The following is a 24637-nucleotide window of genomic DNA, read 5'->3' as shown; positions in this document are numbered from 1 at the left end:
AACGATTTTTAAACCCATTGATCCCAGTTGTTTTATTACATTTGTGGAGAAGGAAATACTTTACCATGTATGTTGTTTTGTTTTGTTTGTCAGAGTTACTGAGAAATGTATGGGTGGGTTTCATGGAACTTGGTACAAGGGTGTGGCATGGGCCAAGAAAGAAACTTTATCACATATTACAACAAAAATCTGCCCTATTCTTGTAAACCAGCCCTCATGAGATACAAGAGGGGAGGTTGGGCTTGAGTCCAGAAGATCATGGGTTCAAATCCCCACGTGACTGGAAAATCACTAAGGGCCCTTGGGCAAGGCCTTTAATCCCCTGTTGCTCCCGGTTTGTAGTGAGCGCCTTGTATGGCAGCACCCTGACATGGGGGTGAATGTGAGGCATAATTGTAAAGCACTTTGAGCGTCTGATTCAGATGGAAAAGCGCTATATAAATGCAGTCCATTTACAAGAAAAACAGGGTTGATAAATCATACATTCTTCCTATCAATTTTTTTTGCCCTGGAAACTGTGGCAATAAAATCACGGCGATACAAATCTTAAAACAGGTCAATACAAAAAAAGACATTGAAAATACCAGGCTTTGTATCGCCCCACTTTTCATCCAATCAGGAGCCACCATTTAACAGCCCCACCAATGACACACCCCCACTTTGTGTTACCCTGGTGACAAGTGCAGGATCCTGATCATTTCATTTAAACAAGATGTGTGATCAAGGTGAGAGTTTTAGCATCCTGAGCAGGGAGAATTCTACAACTTGTCTCAAATTGAAGTTGTGAGACACCAAGAAGTTAGTGAAGAGGACACTCATGACTTTACAGAGAGACATAAGAACAAGAACACCACCAGGAAAACAGAGTGATGTGAACTTGTTTACACCACTCTTGGCTGAGTGGAACCAAGAAGGAGAAGAGAGGGCTCCTTGTTCTTTCTCCGGTAGAACTTGACAAAAGGAGTTGACGATAATTATATGGTTATTGTTCTTTATTTTTGTTGTAAATGTGATAAATATCTTATCACGTCTGTTTATGTATCATGCTCTGTATCATGGCCCGATGTATCTGTATCAGCCCGAGTCCGAAGGACAAGTTGGAAGGGCTGAAAATCAGCAATATCATTAATCACACAAGTTGCTCCTGCTTTATGTTGCAACACTCTGATATCTGTGGCAATCAGTCTATCATCACCTCTCAAAAGTGACCATCTGTCTTGGGTGTGTCCTTGGCATTTTCCAGCTTCTAGGGTTCTCAACACTCCAGCACCAATGTGCTGGATCATGCATACAGGAACAGGTCACATGGTCAAAATGTCAACACTGACACTCCCTCACAATGCAAATGATACTCCTCATCTTCATCTCCTCAAGTAACCACTAATTTCATACCAACCCAAAGATCCTAGAAACCTATGACCAAAGACATCCAGTTCACTGGTTAGTGTCCAAGTCTCACAACCACACAGTAGAGTCATCTCAAAACAATCATGAATGTGACTGCATCATTGTTAAGTACACTGAGCATGGGAAGCCTGAAGCTGAAAAGTTTTAGCCATGCTAATGCTCCCAAGAACCATTTGAAAAAAAGTCTGAAGGATCTAAATGACATGGATAGATGGCGAGGAACTGTGAGAGGCAAATAATGAAAAATGGTCAAAAAGGCAGGGGGTCTGGGTCTGAGCCCCCCAGACCCAGAAGATGAAAGGTTTTAGTCATGCTAATGCTCCCCTGAAGCATTTACTCAAAAAAAAAAAAAAAAGTCTGAAGCACCTAAATGACATGATGAGATGCTGAAGAGCTTTGCTCGTTCATGTCCGTGCTTGTGCTTGCTGTTGTTATTATACATATTAATAACAACAGCAATCCAAGATTTCTGATGTCCGCTAATCCGGATCCGGATCATCTCCAAAATTAAGTGGAGTCTTCCATGCCCTAATATCGATCTGTGGTGAAAATGTTGTCAAAATACATCGTAGTAGTTTTGACATAATCCTGCTAACAGACAGACAGATAAATAAACACTGATAATTTTGTTATGTTCTTGGCGGACATAATAATAAAAATAATATGTGGAGGAAATGAGATACCTCCATCTGGTATCTGGGCTTGCATTCAGGCACATGGTGATAAGCTCTAATATCCAGGATGGAGTTGGAGTAGGGTGGCTGCTTCTTCTCATTGAAAGGAGGCAGCTGTGTAGGTTACCCCCTGGTGGTCTTGTTAGGGAAGTCTTTCAGGCATATCAAACTGGGAGGAGGCCCTCAGGACATGCTTGAGGGACTTCATCTCCCAGCTGCCTTGGAATCCTCCAGGAAGTGTTAGAGGCCTTGGCTGAGGACAGGGAAGTGTGGGGTGACCTGCTTGGTCTACTGTTACGCAACCTGGACTAGCAGCAGAAAATTAATGAATGAATAATTAGTATCATTAACATTATCACTATCATCATTATTGTACACATGGTAAAATTGCTGGATTATGGTTATGGTTAATATAATTGAAATTCTTGTGCATTGGTGGAGGTATACGTTGCACTTCGCTGAGTGCACATGTAGCCTTACTGGATGTCTAACGAGATGAGATTTTTTTAAACAATCTTGTCTGTAGTGAACCTGAATGAACAAATGTGATTTAAATTCACATTTATATTTCACAGTATCAACACTCTCCATGTGACCTCAGGCTTTTTGCCATTTAGTTGGTCTCACATGGAGCGTCTGCTGCCATGAATCATAGCTCACTGAACCACTCTGAATGTAATGAGGCACTGCAGAGATCCAAGTGCCGTATTTAAAGGTGTGAGTCTCATCTGTGCCGGAGCCACACTCACGTTAAATGGCTGACCTGTAATCAGTGACAGTTCAAACCATGTCTCACACGCTTCTGTTTGTTATTTTACAGGTTTTTTTTTTAATGCATCAGTGTGTCAGTGATTGTCCTGAAGCTTGGGTTAAAAACAGCACCCATATGGAAATTTGTGTTTTTTTTTTTGTTTTTTTTTGTCCACAGAAAGAATTTCTATTTTGTTTTCCGTGTTTTTAATGGAAATTTTTACATGTAAATGTTTCAGATCAAAGTAATTTTATATGTGCACCACAAGGACATAACTGATGTCTTCTTGGTTTTGTGCCAGCTTTGTAGCTTTGCAAAGTGGTTCAGCAAACATTGAGAAAATAACTGTAAATGTCAGAAGATGCATTCAAATCTCCGTAACACTATATCAATTTGGCACCAATCACACACTGTACTAAAAGAAGAATCTAAACTCTCAGGTTTGTCACCAATTTGGGGTAACAATTTGTTTAAACCAGGAAGAGCAGACATGGGATTTAAACTATGGATGAACAAAGGTCTAAGTAAAATTAAAGACTTATATAGTGAAGGAACATTGATGTCATTTGAACAACTGATAAACAAATTTAATTTGCAGAAGAAACACTTCTTTAAATACTTACAACTCAGAAGTTTTATAACCACCATTCTCAAAACAACCACTGAGCCTCCATTATCTACCATAGAGAATCATTGTGTTAACCATCATAAAAGCAGAGGCCACCTCTCCAAATTCTATAGTATTCTACTTGATTCATCTAAAGAAAATACCCTCTCATATCTGCAGGTCTGGAAAACAGACTTGGAAGTTGACATTTCTGTAGAGGAATGGAGTAAAGTCTGTCTTCAGGCACAAAAACAATCAATCAACACTAAATTCAGGCTACTACGATATAAGTGGATACTTAGAACTTATATAACACCTGTAAAACTCCATTATTTCAATCCTAATATCCCAGATGTCTGCGTAAAGTGTAGCAGCGAAAAGGGCACTCTTTTTCATTGCATGTGGCAGTGTGTAGAAATTCAGTTGTTTTGGAAGGAGATCACTTGCATCATTTCTGATTTAAGTAGCTGTAATATGCCAATGGACAATAAATTCTGTATCCTACACATCATTCCAAACACTTTTAAAGGAACGTCAAATGAAAGAAAACTCGTAAATTTTTGTTGTTTTGATCAAACTGATGTCCAGCAACTTGGCATTGGAAAAACTGAGCTACATTTCTAAAGGAATGTTTGAGGACTTTAAAGACATTTGGTTGCCCTTTCTTCGCGTTGTGAAAAACTTCGACATGTAAACTTTTTAATTTAACTTGAGTGAACCGTGTGCCTTTGGGTGGGGGGTGGGAGGTTTTATGTTTGTGAGTGCTTTTTTTTTTTATTTTTGTCTATTTTGTTTGTTTTATTATTATTGTAATTTCTTGTTTTATAAGCAAAATTTCAATAAAAATATTTATGAAAAAAAAAATTCATACAAGCACCCAATCTGTAACATAGAGCCACCAGGAACAATGATAGTTTCGCAAAATTCAAAATGGTCACCATTTCTGGTATGACCACCCATAGGGATGAAAAAAGTAGCTCGGGCTGCCTTGGTTAATTGAATTGATACACAATATGAAGAAAGCAATGTGCCTCTGCTTACACCACATACATTTTGGGAGGGTGACAACCAGTCATCCACTCTACTGACGAACTGATGAATGTTTCACAATCAGAACACAGCCATTATGTGGGTAATAACAGAGGTAACAGTGTGTTTGAAGTGATCGCAACAGTAAATATTAAATTTTAATGCACAAGAACATAGTTACCAAATGTTGTTATTCAAAGAGAAGGGTACTGGAGTCCATTCACAATAATCCATTTTCATCCAAAAACCAAATTTTGCCAATTTTTTCATCATCTCTTTGTTACCGCCAGTTGTCTTAGACTGTGAAAACTCAAACAAACTACTTAGAACTTTAAAACCATGAATATGTTAGCACTGAGAGAGAGAAAAAGAAGATATATTCATACAAAACTGTTTCTGCAGGACTATGTGGATTAGTGACTGTGTTCTCCTGAGTTAGTTAAACAACTGGAAGATAAGTTTCTTTCTCTTCAATACCTCCTGGATGTCTTTGGTGAACACTGGACTATACAGTGAGGAAAATAAGTATTTGAACACCCTGCAGTTTTGCAAGTTCTCCCACTTAGAAATCATGGAGGGGTCTGAAATTTTCATCTTAGGTGCATGTCCACTGTGAGAGACATAATCTAAAAAAAAAAAAAAAAGAAAAAAAATCTGGAAATCACAATGTATGATTTTTTAATAATTTGTTTGTATGTTACCGCTGCAAATACATATTTGAACCCCTACCAACCAGCAAGAATTCTGGCTCACACAGACCTGTAAATTTTAGTTTAAGAAGCCTTCTTATTCTGCACTCTTTACCTGTAAATTGTACCTGTTTGAACTTGTTACCTGTATAAAAGACACCTGTTCACACACTCAATCAATCACACTCCAACCTGTCCACCATAGCCAAGACCAAAGAGCTGTCTAAGGACACCAGGGACAAAACTGTAGACCTGCACAAGGCTGGGATGGACTACAGGACAACAGGCAAGCAGCTTGGTAGAAGACAACAACTATTATGATTATATATTAGAAAGTAAAAGAAACACAAGATGACTGTCAATCTCCCTTGGTCTGGGTTTCCATGCAAGATCTCACTTTGTGGGGTAAGGCTGATTCTGAGAAAGCTCAGAATTACACAGGAGGACCTGGTCAATGACCTGAAGAGAGCTGGGACCACAGTCACAAAGATTACATTAGTAACACATGATGCTGTCATGATTTAAAATCCTGCAGGGCAGCAAGGTCCCCCTGCTCAAGCCAGCACATGTCCAGGCCTGTTAGAAGTTCACCAGTGACCATGTGGATGATCCAGAGGAGGCATGGGAGAATGTTATGTGGTCAGATGAGACCAAAATAGAGCTTTTTGGAATCAACTCCACTTACCATGTTTAGAGGATGAGAACAACCCCAAGAAAACCATCCCAACCGTGAAGCATGGGGGTGGAAACATCACACTCTGGGGGTGCTCTTCTGCAAAGGGGACAGGACGACTGCACCGTATTTAAGGGAGGATGGATGGGGTCATGTATTGTGAGATTTTGGAAAACAACCTCCTTCCCTTAGTAAGCGCATTGAAGATGGGTCATGGCTGGGTCTTTCTGCATGACAATGACCCCAAACACACAGCCAGGGCAACTAAGGAGGGGCTCTGTAAGAAGCATTTCAAGGTCCTGGAGTGGCCTGGCCAGTCTCCAGACCTGAACTCAATAGATAATCTTTGGAGGGAGCTGAAACTCCAAACCTGAGAGATCTAGAGAAGATCTGCTGCAGTGTGTGCAAACCTGGTGAAAAACTACAGGAAACGTTTGACCTCTGTAATTGCAAGCAAAGGCTACTGTACCAAATATTAACATTGATTTTCACAGATGTTGAAATACTTATTTGCAGCAGTAACATACAAATAATGTTGTGAAAGTGTAGTGACACGGACCCACAACAGGGGGCGCAAATGAACGGTCAATAGATGAGTCAAAAGGTAACAATTTAATGTTGTGAAATGTGCACAACGAACATACAGACAATCTCAGAATATAATTACAGTCAAATTACAAAGGTGACGTGTGGGCAGGCTCGAGGATAGAAGACGTCTGTCCTGAGAAGAGCCGGAACCACACGATTTCCGCCCCCACAGAACCCGGTGAATACTGGAGCCGCCAAGTCCCGAATTCCCAGGTGATCACCGTCCCCGACTGTCGGATCTGGTACTGCTGGCGAAGAACAAAGACAGTCAAGTGTGGGTGTGTGTACACCCAGTAACAACAGCGGTGGGAATGCCACCTCCACCTCTCACTCAACACGTTGCAGCAGTCTCAGATGAAAAGGAGCGCCGTCTTGCACAGCCTCCGCAAAAATGACCGGTTCTCCTGCAAACACTCACAATAACAGATTTATAAATCTCACAAAAAGGCTGAGAGTATTACCTCCAATGAAGTATGATATCTCGGCGATGAGGTGGAGATGACGTCTGGTCTTTATGGAGTGCGATGATGAAGAATGTGTGACAGCCGTCAGGAATTAATGAGTGACAGCTGTCACTCCCGGCTGTGTCCGTGGCGGCAGCGCCCTCTCGTGCCTGAAGCCCGCACTTCAGGCAGGGCGCCCTTTGGTGGTGGGCCAGCAGTACATCCTCTTCTGGCGGCCCACACAACAGGACCCCCCCCTCAACGGGCGCCAGACCAGGCTTGTCCGGGTGTCTGCGGTAGAAATCGGCCAGGAGGGCCGGGACCAGGATGAAGCTCCTCTTCACCCAGGAGTGTTCTTCGGGTCCATACCCTTCCCAGTCCACCAAATACTGGAACCCCCGGCCCATTCGACGGACGTCCAGGAGCCGGCGCACTGTCCAAGCCGGCTCCCCGTCAATGATCCGGGCAGGAGGCGGTGCTGGACCGGGAGCACAGAGGGGTGAGGTGTGGTGAGGCTTGAGTCTGGACACATGAAAAACCGGGTGGATCCGCAGTGAAGCTGGGAGTCGGAGTTTCACTGCGGCAGGACTGAGGATTTTGAGGATCTTGAAAGGTCCAATGTACCGGTCCTTCAACTTGGGGGAGTCCACTTGGAGGCGGATGTCCTTCGTGGACAGCCACACCTCCTGCCCGGGCTGGTAAGCAGGGGCCGGGGATCACCGGGCCACGAAGTGGGCCGCCTTGGAGAATCGGTCCACTATCGTGAAGATGGTGGTGTTGCCCTGGGACGGCGGGAGGCCCTTGACGAAATCCAGGCCGATGTGGGACCAGGGGCGATGAGGCACAGGAAGTGGTTGGAGTAGTCCTTGGGCCTTCCTGTGGTCAGCCTTGCCCCTGGCACAGGTGGTGCAGGCCTGGATATACTCCCGGACGTCGGCCTCCATAGACGCCCACCAGAAGCGCTGCCGGACAACTGCCACGGTCCTTCGCACCCCTGGATGACAGGAGAGCTTGGAACCGTGACAGAAGTCCAAGACTGCAGCTCTGGCCTCTGGTAGGACGTATAAACGGTTCTTCGGACCTGTACCTGGGTCCGGGCTCCGTGCCAGGGCCTCCCGGACGATCTTCTCCACGTCCCAGGTGAGGGTGGCCACGATAGTGGACTCCGGCAGGATGGGCTCCGGTGGATCCGACAGTGCAGTTTTGACCTCCTCTTCGTGTACCCGGGACAAGGCATCCAACCTCTGGTTCTTGGTCCCGGGGCGATAGGTGATCCGGAAGTCAAAACGCCCGAAGAACAGTGACCAGCGGGCTTGCCTGGGGTTCAGCCGCTTGGCGGTCCTGATATACTCCAGGTTCCGATGGTCAGTGAAAACCGTGAACGGCACAGACGCTCCCTCCAACAGGTGTCTCCACTCCTCAAGAGCCTCTTTCACCGCAAGGAGTTCTCGATTGCCGACGTCATAGTTCCGTTCAGCCGGGGTCAACCTGCGTGAAAAGTAGGCACACGGGTGAAAAACCTTATCGGTCTCTCCGCTCTGGGACAGCACGGCTCCTATCCCTGAGTCAGAGGCGTCCACTTCAACCACGAACTGGCGGCTAGGGTTGGGCTGTACCAAAACTGGCGCAGTAGAGAACCGTCGTTTCAACTCCTTGAACGCGGCTTCGCACCGATCCGACCAGGTGAAGGGGAGTTTTGGAGAGGTCAGGGCTGTCAGGGGGCTAACTACCTGACTGTAGCCCTTAATGAACCTCCTATAGAAATTAGCGAAGCCGAGGAACTGTTGCAGCTTCCTACGGCTTGTTGGTTGGGGCCAATCTCTCACCGCCGCAACCTTGGCCGGATCAGGGGCGACGGAGTTAGAGGAGATGATAAACCCCAGGAAGGACAAAGCCGTGCGGTGAAACTCGCACTTCTCACCCTTCACAAACAGTCAGTTCTCTAATAACTGCTGCAGGACCTGACGTACATGCTGGACATGGGTCTCAGGATCCGGAGAAAAGATGAGAATATCGTCCAGATATACGAAGACGAATCGGTGCAGGAAGTCCCGCAAGACGTCGTTAACCAAGGCTTGTAACGTCGCGGGGGCGTGGGTGAGGCCGAACGGCATGACCAGGTACTCAAAGTGACCTAACGGGGTGTTAAATGCCGTCTTCCATTCGTCTCCCTTCCGGATCCGAACCAGGTGATACACATTTCTAAGATCCAGCTTAGTAAAGATTTTGGCTCCATGCAGGGGGGTGAACACGGAATCCAACAATGGCAACGGGTATCGATTGCGAACCGTAATCTCATTCAGCCCCCTGTAATCAATGCATGGACGGAGTCCGCCATCTTTCTTGCCCACAAAAAAGAAACCTGCCCCCATCGGGGAGGTGGAGTTCCGGATCAGCCCGGCAGCTAATGAGTCCCGGATGTAGGTCTCCATTGATTCGCGCTCAGGTCGTGAGAGGTTGTACAGCCTGCTGGACTGGAACTCAGCGCCTGGAACCAAATCAATGGCACAATCGTACGGACGGTGCGGGGGAAGGGTGAGTGCCAGATCCTTGCTGAAGATGTCAGCAAGATCGTGGTACTCAACCGGCACTGCCGTCAGATTGGGAGGGACTTTGACCTCCTCCTTAGCCTGTAAACCGGGAGGAACCGAGGATCCTAAACACACCCGATGGCAGGTTTCGCTCCACTGAACCACCACCCCAGACGGCCAATCAATCCGGGGATTGTGCTTCAACATCCATGGGAAGCCCAAAATCACGCGGGAGGTAGAAGGAGTTACAAAAAACTCAATCTCCTCCTGATGGTTTCCAGACACCACCAGAGTTACTGGTTGTGTCTTGTGTGTGAGTAAAGGGAGGAGGGTGCCATCTAGTGCCCGAACCTGTAATGACAAAGGAAGCGCCACCAGAGGGAGCCCTACCTCCCTTGCCCATCTGCTGTCTAGCAGATTCCCTTCTGACCCCGTGTCCACCAGTGCTGGGGCTTGAAGGGTTAAATCCCCGCTCAAGATTGTGACTGGGAGTCATGTGGCAATCTGTGTGTGTCTCAATTGAATGTTTTGACCCCCCCTTAGCCCAGTCTCTAAGGGCGAGTGTTGTCGTTTTGGCCGTTTGGGGCAGTTTTTCTGTATGTGCTCCTTTGAGCTGCAGAGAAAACACGCCCCGCGGATCAGCCTCCTCATTTTGGCCCTGTGCGTTTCCCTAACAACGTCAGCAGGGGGAGCTGTTACCTCACGGAGCGCTGTGGCTGTGGAGCGTGGGGAGGGCGGCGCCTTTTCGAACCCGGAAGGGAGAGGGGCGGCGCGTATCCGGTCACGTCCTTCGCGTCGCTCCCGACGGCGTTCCTCCAACCGATTGTCTAGCCGTATAACGAGATCGATAAGCCCATCTAAATCCCGCGGTTCCTCCTTAGCTACCAGCTGCTCCTTCAGAACCAACGACAGTTCGTTTATGAAGGCGACGCGGAGCGCAACGTTATTCCAGCCGGACCTCGCAGCCGTGATGCGGAAGTTGACTGCATAAGCGGCTGCACTCTCGCGTCCCTGTCTCATTGACAGCAGCACGGTTGAAGCGGTCTCTCCTCTGTTAGGGTGATCAAACACTGTTCTGAACTCCCCCACAAACCCAGTGTATGCTGATAACAACCGTGAGTTCTGTTCCCAGAGCGCCGTAGCCCAGCCGCGTGCTTTACCCCGAAGCAGAGCAATCACATAAGCTATTTTACTAGCATCTGACGCATACATGACGGGACGTTGTGCGAAGACGAGCGAACACTGCATAAGAAAGTCCGCGCATGTCTCCACACAACCTCCGTACGGCTCAGGAGGGCTTATGTATGCTTCAGGGGATGGTGGGAGGGGTTGTTGAACCACCACTGGAACGTTCATATCCTGCACAGGGTTGGCAGGAGGACGAGCTGCAGCAGCGCCCTGAGCGCTCGCCGCCATCTGTGCGGAGAGAGCCTCCACCCTGCGGTTCAGGAGGATGTTTTGCTCGGTCATTTGATCCAACCGAGCCGTAAAGGCGGTGAGAATGTGCTGTAGCTCACCAATCACGCCTCCTGCAGACGCCTGCGCTCCCTGCTCTCCCATTGGTCGTTCAACAGCCGGGTGACGCCCCTCGGAGTCCATGACGCTGGCCGAGATATCCTGTTGTGAAGGTGTGGAGACACGGACCCACAACAGGGGGCGCAAATGAACGGTCAATAGATGAGCCAAAAGGTAACAATTTAATGTTGTGAAATGTGCACAACTAACATACAGACAATCTCAGAATATAATTACAGTCAAATTACAAAAGTGACGTGTGGGCAGGCTCGAGGATAGAAGACGTCTGTCCTGAGAAGAGCCGGAACCACACGATTTCCGCCCCCACAGAACCTGGTGAATACTGGAGCCGCCAAGTCCCGAATTCCCAGGTGATCACCGTCCCCGACTGTCGGATCTGGTACTGCTGGCGAAGAACAAAGACAGTCAAGTGTGGGTGTGTGTACACCCAGTAACAACAGCGGTGGGAATGCCACCTCCACCTCTCACTCAACACGTTGCAGCGGTCTCAGATGAAAAGGAGCGCCGTCTTGCACAGCCTCCGCAAAAACGACCGGTTCTCCTGCAAACACTCACAATAACAGATTTATAAATCTCACAAAAAGGCTGAGAGTATTACCTCCAATGAAGTATGATATCTCGGCGATGAGGTGGAGATGACGTCTGGTCTTTATGGAGTGCGATGATGAAGAATGTGTGACAGCTGTCAGGAATTAATGAGTGACAGCTGTCACTCCCGGCTGTGTCCGTGGCGGCAGCGCCCTCTTGTGCCTGAAGCCCGCACTTCAGGCAGGGCGCCCTTTGGTGGTGGGCCAGCAGTACATCCTCTTCTGGCGGCCCACACAACAAATAAATTATTAAAAAATTAGGGATCTGCTTAATAGCAGAGTGGAAAATCTCAGAAATCTTCTGTTCAAAAAGGCTGAGTTAAACTGAAGTAGATATGTTCCCAAAAACAGGAAAGTTCATATGCAGAGGCAGGAGAACAAAGGAATAATAATCTCTCTTCAGGAAGTAAAAGCAAAACACAGAAACCCTCAATGGAGCTTCTAATTCCAAAAAAAAAAAAAAAAAAAAAAGAGTGACGTTCAAATCAAGAATGCCACTACTAACCAGAGTATTTACAAGACAGGATACCAAACACTCAACAATCAACAATGGACCTGCAACCCAGGATGAACCAGAGCCCCTTTAAATATACAAACAAATCAGACAGCCGTAGACTTTGGCAGGTGGAAATAATCAGAGCTAAATACATGTAGAGACCTCAAACAAACACCAGAGGGAGACAGAGGACTCAGAACTGAATACGTGTAGGGACCTCAAACGCACACCAGAAGGAGGTACAGCACTCAGACAACATAAGGGAGCACCAGAGGGGAATAACAAGTCCAACCAAACATTAGAAGAGAAGGCTGTAATAACATTAAACAAAGACAATGGTGAAAACAGAAGTGAAACCCAGGAAAGAAGGCATGGTGTGGCACAAATAAAAAGGAAACTGGGACTGACAGTGGAGAGCCTTGACAAATGAAAGAAAGAGAGAGAAAGGCTCATTACCACACCAGACAAAAGGGGATGTAAGCAAAAGGATGAGGGACAGAAATACAAAAACAGAATCCAAATAACAACCCCACCAGACCTGGATCACAACATAGACCTTGCTCGTGTACGCTTTGACACTGTATAAGTAATTTCAACGGAATTGATTTGGTTTAGTAAATTTTTGTCTAAAAAGTTCTCTCTCTCTTTCACAGACTCCAATCACTGCTTACTTTGCTCAACCGTCTCCCTCGCTGCTGCTATTCTTTGAGTTTTGTGTGGAAACAGGATTGTGATGACTTTTACAAAGCAGTGTGAAAAAAATCAGAAAGTAACACTTTACTTCTCTGATTAACTGCATTTTTGTGTAGAAATGGTCTTTCTCACTCACTGTCAACTGTCTATCTGGAGGGTAAGAGGAAAGGGGAGAGATGGGCAAAGAGAAGCGAGTGTTTTGGGCTGAGATGCTGGTGTTTTTGGGCAACACCTAATGGCAGTAAATCATATACAACCTGGAGTTCACACTTCCCTCTCCTTGGTGAGGTTCTCTTAGTCTTCCTGAGGATCCAAAGGTGTTCCTAAGCTAGCTGGGAGATGTGATACCTCCAGCATGTCCTGGGTCTTCCCAATAGAGATGGGATTTATGGCTCTTTGGGGGGATCCGGATATTTATGGCTCGTTCCTTTCAAAGAGCCGTTCAAAAAACTGGATCATATGGCTCTTTTTTTTAAAAAGTATTTTAGGCTTAATTATCAATTTCCGCCATGTGTGCATTCGTGGTGGTGCATGCTGCAGCGTGCATGCGCACTTTGTCATTACAATGCATTCTGGTTAGAAATTCCTAGCACCATTTGTGACATAAATTGATAATTAAGTCTAAAAATATTGAGAGAGAGAGAGAGAGAGAGAGACATCTCAATGTCACTTTTCAAATTTGCTCCCCTATTCTGTGTCTCCCTACCTTTTCTGTCAGCAGTGGACATCGAAAACATGAATCCTTGGGGAGAACAGCACGCTCAGGCAAAAGACTGGTGTTGACTGACTAAAATCTCATTCCAAACGAGAAGAGAATAGAAACCTGACATTAAACCAAACCTGTTGTTGCTTAAAGTAGCCAGTAGATGGTGGTAACGCATTGTAAATAACCAAGGAAACCCATACTGAGAAACACAAAAATGAATGAAAGGTCATTAAGACCAACACCATTTGTTTTTGTTCTTTCCATACATTTTTTGATTTTGAAAGTTTTTGTATTGCACATGTTCTTTTTTCTATTCACTTTAAATCTGATATCACAACCATTATCTGAGTTTAAATTATTTGGAAATACTGATTATAACCCCATTATAATATGTTGAAAAGAATTTTCTGAGACTGGGTGACTTTTTTCCTCACCGTGTGCGTGTGTCGGCGTGGCGCCGCTTATTTTCGCGCCACAAGAACCCCCCTCCCCCCTGCAGGAGTACTCATGTGTAGGGCTGTCACGATTAGGAATTTCTGGAGACGATTAATTGTCAGACAAATAATTGCGATTGATGAATACATTGTCTATTTTTTTTTCCTTTTTTCCCTTCTTTATATTCTACAATCGTAGTACAAGGCAACACAACTCTGTAAGAACGTTTGGCTTCTGTGAGTTGAGAAACTGGGAATAGTGCAACATTTTTATTTTTATCTTCTTCTGATTTGTGGTGAAATTGAAATTTCACCACAAATCTGAAATTGTTTCTCCTCATCAGTCACGTTTTGTGCTTAAACACTACATTAAGCTCTAGATTGAACAAATAAATACCTTTGGAAAATAACAGCTGTTAAAGTTCAGAGTTCTCATCTGCTTTTTGTGATCTGTGCGTCTGAACATCACCACAGCTTCTCCATTCAAAAGAATCGGCTTGTTTGTGAACGTCACAACACTACTTCCCAAGCACCAAGCACCTCCTCCCAAGTAGATGTGCCTGGGAGACCTACCTAGTTAGATGACCGGGGGGCATCCTCATTAGATGCCTGAACCACCTTAGCTGGTTTTGTTCAGTGCAAATTTGTAGCAGCTCTACTTTGCGTCCATCGCGGATATTCAAGTTTGTCACCCTGTCCCTGAGCTACCCAAAGTTCACCACCATAGGTGAGGATAGGAGCATAAATTGACAGATAAATTGAGAGCCTTGCCTTCTGGTTCAGCTGTTTATTCATCACAATGGTCTGCTGCACTGTCTACAGCACCGATCCATATGTCCATCTAATGCTTCCATGAGATCGATAATATATACAGAACCAATAAAAAAAGCACAAGAAAAAATGCACAGCTGCAAGTTCCCTTGTTTTTTTTTTTTGTTTGTTTGTTTGTTTTTTTACTTTGAAACTCATCTCTTTTTCAGATCTGGAATGACTATAAGCTCAGATGGAATCCAAAGGAATTTGGAGGTGTGGAGTTTATCAGAGTGCCGTCCAACAGGATATGGAAGCCTGACATTGTTCTTTATAACAAGTAAGCTAAATCATCAATCGCAAACTCAGCACCCATCCATGAATTTTTCCAACTCTTATCCTGGATAAGTTATCCACAGCGCAAAACAATTTGGGTGACAGGATGTGGCGTACCGGTTCTTGTGTACAGAAACTAATTCTTGGCAGAATAACTGCAGTGATGAGGGGGAGAGGTCATGTGATCATCTGTCTGTTGGCTTTCCTCACTGTGCAAACTAAAATATAACACAATGCTAAAATACCCTCGGCCGTATGAGCATTGTGTCCTTTATAATTTGCAGTTGTTTAATTAATTATTAAGATCCTATTGACTTGCATACAATTTGTACATGTTCAATAAAGCCCCTCTATCAATCAAAAACAATATACAACCCCTGGCAAAAATTATGGAATCACCGGCCTCGGAGGATGTTCATTCAGTTGTTTAATTTTGTAGAAAAAAAGCAGATCACAGACATGACACAAAACTAAAGTCATTTCAAATGGCAACTTTCTGGCTTTAAGAAACACTATAAGAAATCAGGAAAAAAAAAATTGTGGCAGTCAGTAACGGTTACTTTTTTAGACCAAGCAGAGGAAAAAAATATGGACTCACTCAATTCTGAGGAAAAAATTATGGAATCACCCTGTAAATTTTCATCCCCAAAACTAACACCTGCATCAAATCAGATCTGCTCATTAGTCTGCATCTAAAAAGGAGTGATCACACCTTGGAGAGCTGTTGTACCAAGTGGACTGACATGAATCATGGCTCCAACACGAGAGATGTGAATTGAAACAAAGGAGAGGATTATCAAACTCTTAAAAGAGGGTAAATCATCACGCAAGTTGCAAAAGATGTTGGTTGTTCACAGTCAGCTGTGTCTAAACTCTGGACCAAATACAAACAACATGGGAAGGTTGTTAAAGGCAAACATACTGGTAGACCAAGGAAGACATCAAAGCGTCAAGACAGAAAACTTAAAGCAATATGTCTCAAAAATCGAAAATGCACAACAAAACAAATGAGGAACGAATGGGAGGAAACTGGAGTCAACGTCTGTGACCGAACTGTAAGAAACCGCCTAAAGGAAATGGGATTTACATACAGAAAAGCTAAACGAAAGCCATCATTAACAGCTAAACAGAAAAAAAACAAGGTTACAATGGGCTAAGGAAAAGCAATCGTGGACTGTGGATGACTGGATGAAAGTCATATTCACTGATGAATCTCGAATCTGCATTGGGCAAGGTGATGATGCTGGAACTTTTGTTTGGTGCCGTTCCAATGAGATTTATAAAGATGACTGCCTGAAGAGAACATGTAAATTTCCACAGTCATTGATGATATGGGGCTGCATGTCAGGTAAAGGCACTGGGGAGATGGCTGTCATTACATCATCAATAAATGCACAAGTTTACGTTGATATTTTGGACACTTTTCTTATCCCATCAATTGAAAGGATGTTTGGGGATGATGAAATCATTTTTCAAGATGATAATGCATCTTGCCATAGAGCGAAAACTGTGAAAACATTCCTTGCAAAAAGACACATAGGGTCAATGTCATGGCCTGCAAATAGTCCGGATCTTAATCCAATTGAAAAACTTTGGTGGAAGTTGAAGAAAATGGTCCATGACAAGGCTCCAACCTGCAAAGCTGATGTGGCAACAGCAATCAGAGAAAGTTGGAGCCAGATTGATGAAGAGTACTGTTTGTCACTCATTAAGTCCATGCCTCAGAGACTGCAAGCTGTTATAAAAGCTAGAGGTGGTGCAACAAAATACTAGTGATGTGTTGGAGCGTTCTTTTGTTTTTCATGATTCCATAATTTTTTCCTCAGAATTGAGTGATTCCATATTTTTTTCCCTCTGCTTGGTCTAAAAAAGTAACCGTTACTGACTGCCACAATTTTTTTTTTCCTGATTTCTTATAGTGTTTCTTAAAGTCAGAAAGTTGCCATTTGAAATGACTTTAGTTTTGTGTCATGTCTGTGATCTGCTTTTTTCTACAAAATTAAACAACTGAATGAACATCCTCCGAGGCCGGTGATTCCATAATTTTTGCCAGGGGTTGTATATGTTTAACGGCGTCTGCATGAGGCCTTGCATGTGTGCATGTACACAAGCTTTTAACAAGAGTGGAAGCTGTGCAAATCAAGGAATATTTGTAGATCATCCTCTGTGCATTTGCAAGTATTAATGAGACAAATTTAACTCCACAGGAAGTTAGCTTTGAGTTAGCGGATGTTAGCGTGCATGTTCCCTGTAAATTTCAAGACTCTGGCAGTAATAGGACAGGACTTATGCTGAGCACAGGCAATCGGACAGACGGACGGAAAGCCTTTGCAATACCTCATGGCCATATTTGATGGCCACAGGTAAAGGTGAGTGATAATGATTTCACTAAAGATTTCACTAAACATTCTCAATAGATTATACTTGTATCAGTGAAGACATAATAAGTAGTCCCTTGTCTTGGCTTCTCCCTTTTTTTTGTATGAGGTTACCGGTAACTGGCATGGATGGTCTTGAACCAGAAACCTTCTGTCTTGGAAGCAAGCACACTAACCTATAAGTATCAATGAAGAGTTTAATAAATTACATTTAAGGTGGCTTTTATTAAAAAGAAAAGCCTATATTTTGTCAGGTTTTTTGTGTGTTAAAAAATAGTCCACACCACTTCACTGTGAAGCTGTTAACTGATGATGCAACAGACTAAAGTTACAGTCTGCAGAGTCACAGCCATAGAAGCCTATAACCCCTTTAGAGTTTTCATGGGTGTGGTGGTGGCTTCCTTCAGTAGACTCCTTCAGCCGTCTGAGCTGCCAGATTTTTAAAATATCATTCAGTTTCTACTTCTCAATGATTAATGTAAAAGAAATCCAAGACATGTTCAGTGACTTTTAAATTTTCATGTATCCATCCCATGAAACAAGATAATTTGTACTTGCAATAAAAGTAAAGTAAATCCCTTTGGCTGCTCACTTGTTCGCAGTCAGGGTCGCCACAGCAAATCCAAGGTGGATCTGCATGTTGAATTGGCAGATGTTTTACGCTGGATGCCCTTCCTGACACAACTCCACATTACATGGAGAAACGTGGCAGGGGTGGGATTTGAACGGAGAGACTTCCGCACCGAAACCAAGTGTACTAACCACTTGGCAAATAATTTTTATATTTATTCATATGGACTGATTGTCTGCCTGGGTTGATATCAGTCACGCGACAAGTTCCCAAAATGGTACTGTGGGGAATACAGCAACAGTACATGCTCCCAGTCCCAAATTGTAGATTGTCCAACTGCTTATGGGCTCTGAAAGTGTAGGCTGTGTATAAAAATGACTGTAATTTTGAAATGGTGAGTCTCATATTTTTTTTTTTTTTAGGTTTTTCTAAGTTTACAATACAAGCACATCTTTGTTGTTTTATTTCAACTCCCTTGTGGTGTTGTTCAGTAGCAAAATGTTTGCTTTGGGCGTTTGCCATGGTATTTTGCTAAAAAAAAATGTCATGTTTTTTAAATGAACATTTATTCTGTGTTTTTTCCCTTCAGCGCGGTCGGAGACTTTCAGGTGGATGACAAAACAAAAGCCCTACTTCGTTATAATGGTGATGTCACCTGGATTCCTCCAGCCATATTCAAGAGCTCCTGCAAGATTGATGTCACCTACTTTCCCTTTGATTACCAAAACTGTACCATGAAGTTCGGCTCCTGGACATACGACAAGGCCAAGATTGATCTGGTGCTCATTGGCTCAACTATCAATCTGAAGGACTTCTGGGAGACCGGGGAGTGGATGATCATTGATGCCCCCGGTTACAAACATGACATTAAGTATAACTGCTGTGAGGAAATCTACACAGACATCACATACTCTTTGTATATCCGCCGCCTGCCTCTTTTCTATACCATCAACATGATTATCCCCTGCCTCCTCATCTCCTTCCTCACAGTGCTCGTCTTCTACTTGCCGTCCGATTGCGGTGAGAAGGTCACATTGTGTATCTCCGTCCTGTTGTCTTTAACAGTGTTCCTCTTGGTCATAACTGAGACCATCCCCTCCACCTCACTGGTCATCCCTCTAATTGGCGAGTACCTCCTTTTCACTATGATCTTCATCACCCTCTCTATTGTCATCACCGTTTTTGTATTGAACGTCCACTACCGCACACCAGAAACCCACACTATGCCCTGCTGGGTGCGAATGGTCTTTCTGGGACTGCTGCCCAGGGTGATGTTCATGACCAGACCACAGAGGGACCCAGAGAAGGTGACAGTGGCCAGGGCCATTCAGCATTCAAGGTCCTGTGCTGTCCATGTACCGTGTACTCCGCAAAGACAGCACAATCCTCAGGCCTCGGCCTCAAGCCTTGTGTCCGGCTTGATTAATCGACAGCAGATTTTCCATAACACGGAGCTCACCAACCTCAATAGCCTGAGCAGTGGTGCAACCAAAAGTACAACTTCTGAGTTTCGGAGTTGCGAGGGACACTGCAACGCCTACCGGCACCAACGATCCAGCAAGCTGCCAGTGGACTCTGGAGGAGGGAGTGGAGGACTAGGCAGTATGGGGGTCCTGGCTGGAGGGGGCACTGTTTTGGCTGAAGGGGGTAGTCAGTGCTCCAGCACGGAGTCTCTAAATGGAGGATTAATGTCCTTGCTGCCACTCTCACCAGAGGTCAGGGAGGCTATTGAGAGTGTCAAATACATAGCAGAGAACATGAGGCTGCAGAATGAAGCAAAAGAGGTGAGTAGAGAAACAAATGACAGCATGTTCTGTTTCAAGGAAGCCAGTAATGAAGAAAGTCCATGGGCCAGAGGGCAAGGGTACCCCCTCCAACCCCAGAATTTACAAAACCATAGCTTAGAATTTGTACTTGATTGTAAGACCTATTAACATGAAATAAACTGCTACTCACTACATGATTTTCGACCTTAAACGAACCCACATGACCACAAGTTTTGATGGCTATTTTAGGGGTAGGGGAAATTCAAATGTCTGTAATTCCATGAATAATTAAGCTAGAATTACAAACTACCACTCAAACTGTGAGTCTGGGTGTGTGCTACAAGAAAGGTAAAACTGAATTTTGTCACATTAACACATAGACTCCCATCTTATAGCATGTGATTTGTCAAAAAAAGAAAGAAAAAATCAACTTTACTCAAATATATTTATACAATGGCTTTCTGTCATAACATAGAATGAAACATACTTTGTTAACACCAGAAAATCAGGTCTTTTCATGAAGATATTCAAGCTTATCTGCAATAGACCCAAATGCACAAAATTTTCTCAATTCCTTTGATAATATAAGTTTGTATTCTAGTCAAAACCTTTTCTCAACAAATTAGCTCAATTTTGGACTAAACTATCAGGCATACAGGTGATGGGCAAAAACAGCACATGAACGATCCAGATACGTGGATGTCACTCTCCACATGGCAGACATGACAGACTCTGAGGTTGGTAGGGGCAAAAAGCACCATGATGTTTGTCCATCACAGATTCGCAAGAGTGAAGCAGAGACAGTGCGAGTCATCAATACAGTTCAGAATTTCCTGAAACCACTTTATGATGTGGATGTGGATGATTTGTTCTGCCTTGCATCGGGTGCACCAGCCTCTCCTAGGGTTAGTGAAGACATCGTGGGTGCTGAGAAACAGGTTGGCCTGTCAAAGGATGAGTTCATCAGGGAAAGGCTAATGAAGAATCAGGACTCCTCTAAGCCAACAAACAGACAGAATCTGAAGACCTTTGAAGATATGAGCTAGAAGGTGGTGGTGGTGGTGGTGGCTAAGACATCCAATCTCAAGGAGCTGGAATATCAGCTCCGAGGAAATGTTGCTTTCCAGGTTTTGGTCTAGTCTGAGTCGACCAGAGAAACTTGACCTGATGGAAGTCCCCAGATATCCGCTGATGGCTGTGCCGTCTTCCATAGACACTGCTGGTGGTTACTTGCTAAAAACAGACAAGAGCAAAGGCCTTCATCATTTGACATAATCTTCTCTTAGCTGAATTCTTCATGGTAGGTCAGCTATCTCAAACTAAAATTCAAGTGTGTAAGTGTTTGAACTACTACCACCACTACCACTACTACTACTATTACTGTTACTACTACTGATAATATTAACCAGTGTTTTGACTACCCATAACTATGCGATGTTTTGCCATGCTTTTTAATCCCCTGCTGACTGAAGGCCCGGAGGGGGATTATGTTGTGGAGATTCCTGTCCATCTGTCTGTCTGCCCGTCCATCCCATAAATGGTATAAGCATTCTGAAATCAATTCCTCTCACATTTTTAGGAGGAGTTCCGTGAAATTTGGTACAAGTCCTTGTTATAGGCTGGTAATATACATATTATCTTATCTTTTGAGTTGGGCCCATTTTACCAGAGTTATGGCCCTAATTAACAAATCTAGACTCAGTCAGTTTCATGAGCAGGTGCCTGCATTCTGAAATCAACTCCTCTCACATTTTGAGTAGGAATTTTGGGAAACATGGTACAGTTCCTTGTTATAGGTTGGTAACATGCATATTTTAATATTGTACAAGATTGAGTTATGGCCCTTAATTAACAAACCTAGACACTGCCAGTTTCATGAGTTGGTGTCTGTTATCATGCATGTAGTGAGATTTAAAATAGAAAACATAACTAATAAATGATGCCAAAGTCTCTTTATACACAATATCTTCTTTTCATACTTTCTTTCACAAATAGTAGTCAGTGTACAAGTGGCCGTGACTGAAGCAAGATTCTTTTAGATTCAGCCCAACTGTTACTTTTAATGTTTGATCTTGAGATTTTGTGACTGCAGAAAATCGAATTTGGCAGGAAACTGCAGTCTTCTGACCTGATTTAGAAACTGTGTCTGTTGGATACACAGTTAAAAATAAACTTCTGTCAACTTCTGCTTTCTTCCCCACTTGGAGTCACTATTACAGATGTGACATCAATTTTTGCACCAGGTGCCCATCCTGACACAACTCCATGTTACATGGAGAATGAGTACCAGTGCTCTTGAACCAGGATTCTACTGCTTTGGATGCAAGTGCACTAACTATGGCCACCACTGTGTCTTTGAGTCAATAACAAAATGTTTTATCCACCCATACCTCCCTCCACCCAAACACTGTTAGACAATCCTTTGACAGTGCAATATTTGTGAAACCACTGTGTGATATGCCTTCACGTTAAGTTTTATACCCATCAGTAAATGTTGGAAGTATTGATAATTTAGCACCCAAAATCAGGAGGATTGTAAAGTAGGAACTGTATGCTTGCCAAGTTTTCTGGCCAAAATCTCTCTGTGTGGATAAAATGATCTGGGGCTTAGGCTGTCTGTCCTGTCAGAATGTGACCCATCTAAGGTTTAATTGGAGTGAGTGAGGCATTATTATGCAAATTATGGAGTGTCTAGTGTGTGTAGATGCTGAATAAATGGAGATTGCAGAAAAAATCTGACATATTTAATTCATTTTATTTAAATTTATTTAACAGTATAAATACAAAGTGCTGCCAAGTAATAAAATAAAAAAGAACAATTACTAAATTGCCTGAACATTCCCATTTCAACAATAATAAAATGTGAGCTTGATTTCTGTTCTAATAATAAATTTAATTAAAAAACATTCCTGATTTATATTTAAAAATATTAGATATTTATCACTTCATCATTCTTATTTTTCAGATGTTCTTGGTATTTTATGACATATTTTGCTAAATCTGTCTAAATCAAGTCTGCACACCTGGAGCTGCTTTTAAATCACTTAAAAAAAAAAATCACAAAGATGGCAATTTCTTGGTGAACGTGACAGGATATAAATGTGGATGATTTCTATTTTAATATTTACTTGAGGCTGTACTTTGTGAAGTGTGTTAGAAAAAAAGCAGCCATGTAAATAAAGATGGTTTTGTTGTTTTCTCTTTGGTACAGGTTCAGGATGATTGGAAGTACGTCGCCATGGTTATTGACAGGATCTTCCTTTGGGTTTTTGTGCTGGTGTGCATCTTGGGAACAGCTGGCCTCTTCCTCCAGCCGCTCTTACTTGGAGAAGACATTTGAGTCAGTTTAATAAAAAGAAAACATATTTCCTCTGCACGATTGTCTAGACAAGGCTCTCAAATAGAAAAAGAAATGGTAACTGTGGTATATTGGAAATGTTTCTCTTGTTTTATAATACTGGCAGATAATATTGCCAAAAGAAATATCCAGAATCTGCAGTAAATTACAGTCAAACTCAAAACAGGAAAATATTTACATATATTTAGCCCTGCTTTGATGAATATTTGAAATTCAGTGATAAATATATTCAGTAATTATTTCATATATTTTCAATGTAAAGGTAACAAGTATTTCCCTGAAGTGCAAAATGTGTTTACATAGAGACATCTAGTGGTCATTCTTTGCTATATCAAATACCTACATGCTTTCTGACCTTATTTTGTAAATGTTTCCTGTTAAAATGATTTTTGGAAACCTCATATGTGAAAGCATTTTTGAAGAAAAAGTCATGCAACATGTAAATATAATAAACACACCATGTAGATACAACATTTCGATCTGTTTTTCTTTGTGAATAAATCTTCAAACATTGTGTATTAAATGTCCTGGACGTAGGCGGAATTTCCATTGAGGTTATGGTTATTACAGTGTTAAATATTGCCCCGTTGGAGCAATCTCATCACATTATAAAGAAGATGTGATGAAGAACTTCATTGTCCTCTTTTCCTTTCTTCCTGTGTTACACATGTTCATGCTTTTACTACACAAATATTCTCACAGTCTGCAGTGCTTATAACCAGCTCAATGAAAAATGTAACCCACATCCATCTCATGAGGGCCGTTTGAATATTATTACACCCGTGTGCACTGATAACACGTGGGGGTGTTGTGTTCAGTGCTGTGTGTCCCACCGTGTTCAAACAAAATAACTTGAATAGTTGTGAACAAATTTGGACCAGACTCGGTAGGCTGTTTGAGGATCAGAAAAGGACAATGGGGTTTGATTTTGTATTTTATTTTTTAGAAAAGTCGGTTAAGTCACGGTCATACACCAATGCTTAGCGTTAAACACTAATGTGACATCATACATTACCTTTTGGTTGCTCAGGTGATCTTTGACCACGGAAGACACTAAATGTCAAACTCACAATTGTTAGTGTGAGTTTAATATACACCTATGGTTAGAGTTAAACGTAGTGCTCACATGAACTTTGACCTTGTGTATTTTTTGAGGAACTGATCCAAACACACACATACTTACGAGTGTCAGTGTCACGTACAAAGAAATAACAGTTAGCAGACACACGCAAAGCTATAACATTCAGTAGTTTACAATAAATGTAACACGATTTCTGTAGATAATTTTTAGATTTTTTTAGATTGATTAGTTTTTGCAATTGATGACTTGAATCAATTAATTTATTTAGAAAACTAATTGTGAAAGAAAACTTCTTCATTTACAATACTGACAGCGTGAAAGAAAAGCTAATAAGCGAATCACCGAAAACAGAACAATCCGATGTCCTTTTAAGGTAAACATTTCTTACATTTACTGATTTCTCACTCACTCTTTGTATTAAATCTATTCTGGAATGTTTTCCCTTCTGTCAGTGAAGGGTTCCAGGTGGAATTTTTGTGTAAAACAATCATGAAAGAGCCAAGTACAATTTTCAAAGCTTTTATCTGCAATGAAGTGTCAAGAGATGTCCTTA

At 43.0% G+C, this 24637-nt stretch overlaps 1 protein-coding gene across 1 annotated transcript in view; it reads left to right on the top strand.

The window, feature by feature from the left end:
• Positions 1 to 23077, top strand: part of chrna3 (cholinergic receptor, nicotinic, alpha 3) — a 29610-nt gene extending 6533 nt beyond the window's left edge. Inside the window, exons 4-6 of the mRNA XM_034186625.1 lie at positions 14825 to 14934; positions 18469 to 19663; positions 22857 to 23077. Of these exons, the coding sequence (XP_034042516.1) occupies positions 14825 to 14934; positions 18469 to 19663; positions 22857 to 22985 (1434 nt within the window). The 3' untranslated portion in view covers positions 22986 to 23077. The remainder of the gene's footprint in view (positions 1 to 14824; positions 14935 to 18468; positions 19664 to 22856) is intronic.
• Positions 23078 to 24637: the final 1560 nt, after the last annotated feature.

This window comes from Thalassophryne amazonica, chromosome 2, assembly GCF_902500255.1.
Source record: "Thalassophryne amazonica chromosome 2, fThaAma1.1, whole genome shotgun sequence".
Taxonomy (NCBI): Eukaryota; Metazoa; Chordata; class Actinopteri; order Batrachoidiformes; family Batrachoididae; genus Thalassophryne; species Thalassophryne amazonica.
Note: the sequence above shows the minus strand (reverse complement) of the source record. Positions and strands in the feature narration are given on the sequence as shown.